At 32.4% G+C, this 11,678-nt stretch overlaps 1 protein-coding gene across 1 annotated transcript; it reads left to right on the forward strand.

The window, feature by feature from the left end:
* Positions 1-1,493: 1,493 nt before the first annotated feature.
* Positions 1,494-4,443, forward strand: LOC139891087 (ubiquitin-conjugating enzyme E2 36-like). Its single transcript, XM_071874013.1, has 8 exons — positions 1,494-1,529; positions 1,656-1,683; positions 2,083-2,169; positions 2,750-2,808; positions 3,240-3,281; positions 3,379-3,452; positions 4,134-4,231; positions 4,323-4,443. Exons 1-8 carry the CDS (start codon positions 1,494-1,496, stop codon positions 4,358-4,360), a joined length of 462 nt encoding a protein of 153 aa, XP_071730114.1. The 3' UTR covers positions 4,361-4,443.
* The last annotated feature ends 7,235 nt before the right edge of the window (positions 4,444-11,678 follow it).

Below are 11,678 nucleotides of genomic sequence, written 5' to 3' on the forward strand. Positions count from 1 at the left end.
ACATTTAAATCAACACAAATGAATACATAGAACTAGAACAACTGAAAACTAACCATTGCCTCACACGTCACGAGCCTATAGAATCATAAAAAAATTGAATGTTGAAAATCAAGCGAAGGCGATGACTTGCTGCATTTTCATGGTACTAGATCTGCCCAAAAGCTCAAAAGCTCCATATCACTCCAAATGGCCACCCAACTAAACGCCTACACGCTAAAATGGTGAACACCTAAGACAATATACCAGCCTGCAAGCCAGGAAACATATAAACATGTAGACTCTACGCATCCGATTTTAATGGTACTTCAACGAGGGACACTGGAGCACGAACCACCGGTTGCATGTTGTATCTAGTCTACAACACGTAATACTTGTCAACGTAAAGCTATAATAATATTGTTTTTTGTTTTAAGAAGGTGTCAGGATACTTTTATACAAGTATTAATAATTTTTATGTTTATATTTATACTTGTTTGAATATTTACGAATAGCCCTGCTTACTTAAACACGACATTAGCATAAATCAGGGCCGTCTCAATGATTTTGAGGCCCTGTTCAAGACATAAAACTGAGCTCCCTTATAGACATTAAATTTTTTAATAATTATAAAAGATAACACTATTAAATTTATCAATACAAAAAAGTTCTCAAAATAAGCATAACAATTTATTTTATTCACAAATAAATGTCATTACATAGAAGAAAGATGTAATGGTAATATGTGTAATCTAATCAACGCCAACAGATTGTCTTTTTTTGTATGAAATAACAATAGCTATTTGTCATCAGCTCTCTGTTTCAATAATATGTATTATTATTTTTCAAAATTTTAGGCTCCTACAAAATTTTAAACTCTATTCGGTTGCACACTCTGTACATGTATCTAAGAAGCCCCTAGCATAAATGATAGTAATACATTAAGGTAGATGGGTAGCTAATAAACTATAAACTAGTGGTGTTATATAAAAGTGAATGTAGGAAATTGTTAAACTAGAATTTTTTTTTTTTTTTAATATATATATTTATGGTTCATTTTTTCCAAGGTTGTAAAAGACACGAGTCGGGGACGCATCGGCCATGCCTAAAAACGATGCGTCGGGCGCAACGGTGACGCAACGGGCGTTGACTAACGTTGACTTTTTAAAATAGTTAAATTAAATATATATTTATATATAATATTATATAGATCGAATCTAAAAATATAAACTATATTTACAATAAACATGAACAATTAACAATTACTAACAACATTACAAAAAAAAAAAAAAAAATGTTGACCGACTTTGACCAACTTTTTAGCAACGACGCGTCGATCAAGTCGGCCACTCTGATTTTTTCCATCAATAATACAGTAATCTATAATCTATAAAGAAAATAAAAAGGAGTACAAGTGGTACTTAAAAAAATTAAGATACCAGCTACCTGTGAATACTGAAGATACATTTGAGCGCAACTTTTGCATAACCTTTCTTCTTCGTTTCTTTTTCCATTCAATGGCGAACAGCAATCTACCTCGAAGAATTATCAAGGTACTACTTACCGTATCATCTATCTATCTATTTTAATACTCAATTTGTACAGCATCAATGATACCACTATCACTTTCTGTAAATTGTAAACCCTAACTAACATAAGTTTACAATTTTTTCGTTCAGGAGACACAGCGGTTACTCAGCGAACCAGGTAAACCTCATCTTTAACTCGATCTGTTATTTTAATTATTAATTATTAAATTATTAATTGTTGGTGTAATTGACTGATGACAATTTCTACGATTGAGAAACAATTTTTCGTTAAAATTAATTTATATTTATATATAATTGTAATAGGAAATCATTGATAGAGATCATATATTTATAAGTATAAGCTTATAAAAAAAGAAATAAAAGTACTGAAAAATGATTGAGATAATAATAATAACTTGCTTAATATGAGAACACTTTATTTGCTTAATTTGGAATGAATAAAAACTTAAATAAGCAGGTTTATATCTACTTACTTATAAGCAAAATAGGCGCTATATAGATAATCAGTTTCTCTACTTAATGTTGAGGCTGATACCTGTTTGATATTGGTTTATAGCTCCTGGGATAAGTGCTTCGCCATCGGAAGAGAATATGCGGTATTTTAATGTTATGATTCTTGGTCCATCGCAGTCTCCTTATGAAGGTAACTGATAACTATAACTTGCTAATAACGTTATATTATACTTACAATAGGACTTGTTTGTGTTAGATTATGTTTAGCTGTTTATACTTTTTTAAGTGTAGAATCCGTTTTTCATTTTTTCTAAAGATAAGACTGCATCTGTCAAGTGTTGCTCGTTTTGAAAATACGTTAACTTTTTGATGTGAAACCTTGTACTTTCTGATATTGCTTCGAAATTTTCGTAAATTGAAGGTAGTTGAAGAGTTATAATTTTATAAAGATATCATGTTGTATCCTAAAAATTCATACTGAAGCTAGTGTGTGGAATGGTTTGTTTTTAAGCTTCAATTGCATATCTGACGAACTGAAGTAAATATCAAAAATGCAATTATAGACTGAATATCGAGTGTGCATTATGACCACCTAACCCTTTTTAATCTCATAACCTTCCATTTTTTCTTATCACAATTCACAAGGTGCAAGCATACAATGACCTATATGCTTTTGTATCTTATGATTAAATACATTAATCTAAGATATTGTTGAATGGAATGTCTTAAAATACTCACTCATTTGCATACATGGTCTGGTTGTTGTATAGGTGGAGTCTTTAAATTGGAGTTATTTCTGCCAGAAGAATACCCAATGGCTGCCCCTAAGGTACAAGATTATATGTGTTAACAAGGTTATAACTTTTAGCCCTCTTAAAACATTCCATTTACAAGGTATAACATCAGTATTGAGAGCTATTTAGTTGTTGTAATCTATTTTATCCCTTGATTGGGGTATGCTGCTCATTGGCCTCTTGTCTATTATGAAACTGCTTGCTAAATTTGGAAAAGATTTATTGATGATTCTTCACTAGAAATTAGCCAATCATGCTTAATTACTTTCGTAGATAATCTGTTTATTACTTGTAGGGCATCTTACCACACTAGTGAGCAAAGAAAATACTGAAATGTACATTCATTTTTATGGCTTTGTGCAACTGAAGATGGACTTCTTTGCATTATTACTACTTGTTTCTATAGCTACATTGATATCAGCATGATTGAGAGGATTTATATCTAATAGACTAACTTGCATTACAGGTTCGATTTCTTTCAAAGATCTACCATCCTAACATCGACAAGGTTTGTGTTTGTCATTACTGTTTTTTCATGTGAAACTTTGATTTTTGGATTGTTTCAAGTTCCGTTTCTTATAATTTAGCTTTATATCTATATGCAGCTTGGCCGGATATGTCTTGATATACTTAAAGACAAATGGAGTCCAGCTCTCCAGATTCGTACTGTACTTCTGAGGTAGGACCCTTAAAAGAGAAGTTGATTGTTAAAGTACGTTGTTTTTATTGCTTACAAAATAAGTGATGGCTTGTAATCACTATCACCTTCATAGGTTCATAGCCTAATACATGGAAGCTCTCCTTTAGTTAATCCCTTTTTTTGAATGATTATGCTAATATTCTATTTATGATTATGCTACCCATGTTCTGAAAGGAAGAAAAAGGCCACCTTAAATCCAGAAGAGATTAAAAGATTTTATTTAAAGATAACAAAATAAGTACCAGTTTCTGTAATGGCTGATAATATAGGAATACCACATTTATTCCTCTCCCGGTCTCTCTCTGTTTTTTTATGAGTACCGATTCCTATTCAAATCACAACATAAGATGAACTTTTTTTAAACAATTATATATGTTTTTCTTCATTTAATCTTGACTCTGTTACAGCCCTAGCTCAAATACTAATTTAGCTGAAAAAATTAATAAAAATTACATGCCACTCACGTTCTTGCTATATTTTATAACTAGTTCAGGCACCAACTGATAGTCAACCTACTGAAATTTTAATACCAGTTAAAGCACTTTCAAAAATTGTGCCCAAGCGTGTTTCTCTGAGCCTCAGTCACCACTTTCATTGCACCAAAAAAAAAAAACAAAAAAAACAAAACTCATATTTTAATTGTTGATCTGTGTGTGGTAGCATTCAAGCACTTTTGAGTGCTCCAAATCCAGATGATCCATTATCTGAGAACGTAGCCAAACACTGGAAATCAAATGAAGCTGAAGCTGTTGAAACAGGTATCTGCAGTAGCCACGGGGTTTTGTTCTTTTCATTGATTCTTTCTGCTGTTTAAAAGCTCATCTCATTTGTTGTGTATATAACTTGCAGCAAAAGAATGGACTCATTTGTATGCCAGTGGTACTTAAAGCAGGTGTGCACCACTGCCCACTATACTGCCCCAAGAAAATTAATTGTATAATTTTGACATTGATGCCAAATTACGGTTAGGAAGTTTTTCAGCAACTGGGGAAAAAGTTCCATACCCTGCTGCTGCTGCTATTTCCTGGATGATTAATGATGTTTAATATTGTCTTTTGAGATAAGTTACTCTCGTGTTTATTAAAGTAAAGATTTTTTGGAAGTTTAATTTATACAAATGCAAGTTCTGCAATTGCAACTAAGAAACTGGTTGTTGCAGATGCTTTAGAAATTGTAAGTGGATTATGCATGGTTCTGTCTGTACTCTGTAGAGGGGACAAAATGGGTAGGTCAGTTGGCGGTTAAAACAAGTTATCAAAACCGGTAACTCTTAGCCCGTGGAAACTGATTGGGATGGATTTATCGTACAATCTTGTAGCCCATTTGACTCGAGTTGACTCATTCAGTAGTCAATTTATTACTAAACGAGCCAGTTGACACCTAAATGAAACTGTTGCTTTCCGGGTTTAGTGAATACTAGGACCACTGTACAAGTGTCCCTGGGTAATTGCCATTGACTTAAACCCTTGACTAATGCTTTACAAGAACAAGGTGGTGGCTACTGAATACTGATGACAAGAAAATGACATAAAACTAAATTGGGACATGATAAATCACTGATTGATTAAGTATAAAGGCAATTATACAACTTTGAATGGACTTGATCTTGAATATGGACATTGAACATATGTTAAAATTATGATAAATGATAATGATATGGGCATTTTATTGCATGAATAGAAAAGATCCAACTGGAAAGAAAATATATTTTATCCATATTCATATTCATATTCATATGATGTATAAAGAGAAATGGTTACTGTAAAATCTGTAAAAGCTACGAGCCAGCAAAAAGTTGCCTACGGATCTGCGGCTTGATATGGATGCGGGTTGTAGCAGCGACAGAGTCGTAATAGAAGGAGCTATGATTGTCATGAAGCTTTTAAGGGGCTAAGAGGGGCCCTGACATCTCTTTAATAATTATGTTGTAAAATTCTACAAGATATGACAGTTGGAACATGTCTTATAAGATTGAGTATGACTTGGACGCATGTTAAAATTATACAAAATACAAACTTAAACCGTATGTCCATGAAAGGATGAGTCAATGGTTGACCTCTTGTAATTCTTATAAAATGTCTCCCATTTAAACTTAACTACTATCAACTCATTTTAAAACGGTCAAAGATAGGGCCAGGAATGGTAACATGATAATCCGATTTTATGCTAATCCGATTAGTATATCTTATAATATTACTCGGCCACTCTAGCAAGAATGAAAGAGAAAATCTTATACATTTCCCCGTTTACAAAGTTAAATATTATATGAACATCGACATATAATTTCTTAAACATGTAAAGAAGCTTTGAATTAATAAATTAAGTATAAAACCATGTCAATACTTTAGAAGAAATTCATAAAACTAGTCTTATATTAATGGAAATATGTCGTATCGTATTTTATTTATATTTATAAATTATAAATATTTATAAATTATACAAAGTAAGTTATATTATATTTATAGGGTGGGGATCAGGTGAGAACCAAACATGCCTGAAAATCCTTAGAGACAACCAATGGTGAACAATTTCCAGATTTTTTTTTGTTTGAATTCAGGAATTTTTTAAAATTCATAAAATGTAGAACAAAGATCTTGTGTTCGAACAATAAAAAGTGTTTTTTTTTGTTCGAACACATAATTGTTCGTACTTAATGTAGAACGTTCGAATGAACATGATTTCATGTTGCATCCTCCAACATTTCAAATTGTTTGAACATAGTGATTACTTTTGTTCGAATTCAGACAACTTGTTCGAACTTCGAAAAATGTAGAACAAAGATTGTTCGAACAAAAAAATATTTTATTTTTGTTCAACACAGTTATAAAATCATGTTTGAACTTGACTTTGAACACATAATTGTTCAAACTTAACGTAAAACGTTCGAACAAACGTGATTTCATGATGCATCATCCAACATCTCATATTGTTAGAACAATGATAATTTTGTTCGCCCGTGTATAAAGTTGTTTGACTTTTGAGTTCGTTCTCACGGTTCTAATTTATTATTGAGTTCTCACTCGATCTTCTCACTGTATTTATATTTATATATTTTTATTTATAACAATTATCATTATGTCAGTCTAATAATACAAACAAAATGAAATACATAGATTACGTTATTTCAATTTTCAGAAAATATATTTACTGTTATAATTCAGTAGGCTTATAACTACCTTTAGTGGCCTGGTTCTTGACTGTAGACTAATAAGTATATAGAGAAAATATGATAGAAGTATGTGTTTTATATATGTTTTTAGTGTGTGAATTATGAACTCATAACACACATATTTATACTCAAAAAAATCTACTATACAATATCTATAATAATAATAAAATTAGCATCCAATATTGACTTTTATAACACTCCCCCTTGGATGACAATTTTATTAGAGAATAACTAGCACTGCCTCGTTAAAAAACCTTGCTAAAGAAAACCCATTGGGATAAAACTTTAGCTAAGGGAAAAAGAGTGCAGCATCGAGTTGACTCCCCCTCAAGTAGGCAACGCCTGAGTTGTTACATCTTCTGAACATGCCTCATGTCAATATTATGAACGTGTGTTCTGAAAATAGCAGTTGGAAGTGCTTTGGTGAAAAGGTCAGCAGAGTTTTTGCTGGACTGAACATATCTCATTTCAATCTGGTTGTCCTTAATGAGATTTTGAGTGTATGAGAAGAATCTAGGAGGTATGTGTTTTGTTCGGTCACTTTTGATATACCCTTCTTTCATCTGTGTTATGCAAGCTACATTATCTTCATAGATAGTTGTTGGACTTTTATCGCGTTCTAGTCCACAAGAATCAGTAATGAGTTGTGTCATTGATCTCAACCAAAAACATTCCCGAGTAGCTTCATGTAATGCAATCACTTCGGCATGATTTGATGATGTTGCAACAAGTGTTTGTTTTTGAGAACGCCATGATATTGCGGTACCTCCATTTAGGAATACATATCCATTTTGAGATTTAGCTTTATGTGGATCAGATAAATAACTTGCATCTGCATAACCAACCAAATCTTGTTTCGATTTGTTAGAATAAAATAATCCTAAATCAGTAGTTCCTCGAAGGTATCGAAATATGTGTTTGATCCCATTCCAGTGTCTTTTGGTAGGAGCTGAGCTGAACCTTGTCAACAAATTAACTGCAAAAGAAATGTCAGGTCTTGTACAATTTGTAAGATACATAAGAGCTCCAATTGCACTATGGTCCCAGGATATCTTCATGATCTTCACAGGGACGAAATGGATCAGTGTCAACATTAAGTGATCTAACAACCATAGGAGTACTTAATGATTTTGCCTTGTCCATATTAAAACGTTTTAAAATCTTTTCAGTATATGTTGTTTGATGTACAAGTAAACCATTAGGCATATGTTCAATTTGTAAACCAAGGCAATACTTGGTTTTTCCGAGATCTTTCATTTCAAATTCTTTCTTTAGAAGTTGAATGGCTTCATGGATCTCTTTATTTGTACCTATGATATTAAGATCATCAACATAAATAGCTATGATCACATATCCGGATGTTGTTTTCTTAATGAAACACATGGGCAAATAAGATTATTGGTATACCCTTTGCTTATCAAGTAATCACTTAATCGTTTATACCACATGCGACCCGGTTGTTTCAACCCATATAAAGACCTTTGTAACTTGATTGAGTACATTTCTTTGGGTTTTGCATTGGTTGCTTCTGATACCTTAAATCCTTCAGGTATCTTCATATATATATCACTATCAAGTGATCCATAAAGATAAGCAGTCACAACATCCATGAGATGCATTTCTAAATTTTTAAAAACTGCCAGGCTGATTAAGTATCTAAAAGTAATTGCATCCATAACAGGAGAATAAGTTTTCTCATAATCAATTCCTGGTCTTTGAGAAAAACCTTGAGCTACAAGTCTAGCTTTATACTTTGTAACTTCATTTTTCTCATTTCTTTTTTCGCACAAAAACCCATCTATATCCCACAGGTTTCACATCTTTAGGTGTGAGAATGATAGATCCGAAAACTTTTCTTTTATTGAGCGATTCAAATTCAGCTCGTATTGCTCCTTTCCAATGATTCCAATCATGTCTATTTTGACATTCCATGACAGATTTTAGTTCTGGATCATCATCATCATTCATGATGTCATATGCAACATTATATGAAAATATCTCATCAAGATTTTTCATTTCATTTCGGTTCCATAATATTTTTGAATGTGCATAATTGATTGAAAATTCCGTATTGACATCATCAATCTCCTCTGCAGAAGGAGTATTGATTTGTAGTTCTTCTTGAACACTTTCTTTTACCTCATTATCAGCTGATTTTCTTTTTCGAGGATTTTTATCTTTGGAACCAATTGGTCTCCCACGTTTCTGGCGTGGCAAAGACTCAAGAATGACATTATTGTCAGTTTTTGGAATTTCAATTCGAGCTGGAGCATTTGCTGCTGGTATATATGATTTAGTCACTCTTTTTGTATCTGTAAATGCATCAGGCAATTTATTCGCAAGTTCTTGCATATGCATTATTTTTTGAACTTCGGTCTCGCATTCTTTTGTGCGAGGATCAAGATACATGAATTGAGGTTCACACCATGAAACATCATTTTCTTTATTTTTTATTTCTCCCCCTAATCTAGGGAATAATGTTTCATTAAAGTGACAATCAGCAAAACGTGCTGTAAAAACATCACCCGTCATGTGTTCAATATATCTTATTATTGAAGATGTTTCATATCCAACATATATTCCCATCCTTCTTTGAGGACCCATTTTAGTGCGTTGTGGTGGTGCGATAGGGACATAAACCGCACAACCAAATATTCTAAGGTGGGAAATATTTGGCTGATGGCCAAAAGCAAGTTGCAAGGGAGAATATGTATGACTTGCGCTTGGTCTAATGCGAATCAATGATGCAGCATGCAAAATTGCATGGCCCCATACAGATACTGGGAGTTTTGTTCGCATTATCAATGGTCTAGCTATTAGATGCAATCGTTTAATTAATGATTCAGCTAAACCATTTTGTGTATGCACATGGGCAACGGGATGTTCAACAATAATCCCAATAGACATGCAAAAGTTATTAAATGCTTGAGACGTAAACTCACCGGCATTATCTAGTCTCACCCTTTTAATAGTATAATCAGGGAAATGTGCTCTCAATTTAATAATTTGAGCAAGAAATTTTGCAAATGCCATATTTCGACTTGATAATAGACAAACATGAGACCATCTACTAGATGCGTCTATTAAAACCATAAAATATCTAAATGGTCCACATGGTGGATGAATTGGTCCACATATATCACCTTGAATTCTTTCAAGAAACATTGGTGATTTTTTTTCAACCTTAAGAGGTGATGGTCTTATTATCAACTTTCCAAGTGAGCATGATCAGAGGCGGAGCTAGTACGGGGGCTTGTGGGTGCTTAGCCACCCTCAACTGTGGTGGATTAATTGGTATCTAACTGTGTATTAATGGTAAATGTTTTGAGTTCTAGATCGAGATGCAAAAAGATGTTAAAAGTTGCAGGTGATATGAGATGTAAGTTGGAGATGAGAGTTAGGAGACATGATAACTCTTTTGTCTTTTTGTCATTTTCTATTTATTACCCTTCAACTAGTATTATATATTTAGTTTTAGCCCATCACTTTACATATATGTCATTTAAACTTCTGTTTAAATTTAAATCTATAAGTAAATATGAGATAGATATACCGTCTATATATTTTATCGAAAACTACAATTTAATATACTTCACAAATATTACATTCAAGCTTTAGTTACTAAAAAATGTATATATCAAAAAAGATTATTATTGATAAAATATTTTATGAAATAAGTTAAAATATCATTTGACTTAGAGCTTTGTAATGTGTCATAATTATGTATATTTTTATGCACGATCTAAATAATATATATATATATATATATATATATATATATATATATATATATATATATATATATATATATATATATATATATATGTGTGTGTGTGTGTGTGTGTGTGATTTTCACTATCTAAAAACGTTTGATGTTTCAATAACTTAAGCCCCCCTCAACAACAATTCCTGGCTTCGCCTCTGAGCATGATGTATATGGGATAAGTGCATCATGAGGGATCCTTTGATCCGCCAATGGATGTTCATGTGTATTTTGTATTATTCTTTTCATCATTGTTGATCCTGGGTGGCCTAATCTCTCATGCCACAAACTGATCATTACAGGATCACATGATTTTTCTTTAACTACCACATTTACTTCAGGTACATTTATATGTGTATAATGTAAACCAGAATGAAGTCTTGATAGTTTTTCAATTACACGATTCTTATCAGTGATACTTAAATATTTTTCATTTTCTGTTGTCACTGACCGATAATCATATCCATTTTGGTATATGTCAGAGAAACTTAACAAATTTCTCTTTGACATGGGAGAAAATAAGGCATTATTTATCAGAAAATTCGTACCATTTGGTAACATGAATTTTGCCTTTTCCATTTCTTTTATTAAGTCCACAGGACCTGATATAGTATGTATAGTTCTTTCCGTTGCTTTCAAGTATGTGAAATATTTTTTAGATTTGAGTATGGTGTGAGTGGCACCACTGTCTGCAATACAAATATCTCCACCATTTGACTGATTTTTTACTCCAGCAATATACATCATGAACTTCAAAAAAAAAAAAAAAATATGAGAAACAAATAATGAGTACATAATTCATCAATATATTACATTCAAAACATGTTACAAATAATAGCACATAATAAGGAAATATGTAGTAAACTAGATATGGTGTAGATTGAAAATCTACAACCATTTATTTAACGGGAACATATAATAGGATATCTATATATATAGATATTAGAAATTTATTCATTAAAGTATTCACAAGTTGGCTCAGTGATTTTTGTATCAAGGTCATCCACAAGATTTGCTTCTTTCCGTTTTCCCTTTAGGAATTCTTGATACCGATTAACAGAATGCTGATTTGTTCGGCAGTTTTTAGACCAGTGGTTAATTTTACCACATCGGTAACAAGAATCTTCAACATTCTTTGAAGAGCCTTCTTCAACATTGTGATTTGTGGGATTGTATGGTGTTTGGATTTTATAATTTTGTGGATTATTATTTCTTTGTCCACGACCACGACCACCACGACCACGACCACGACCACGACCATTACCATAAGGGT

Source organism: Rutidosis leptorrhynchoides, chromosome 2 (genome assembly GCF_046630445.1).
Source record: "Rutidosis leptorrhynchoides isolate AG116_Rl617_1_P2 chromosome 2, CSIRO_AGI_Rlap_v1, whole genome shotgun sequence".
In the NCBI taxonomy this organism is placed as follows: Eukaryota; Viridiplantae; Streptophyta; class Magnoliopsida; order Asterales; family Asteraceae; genus Rutidosis; species Rutidosis leptorrhynchoides.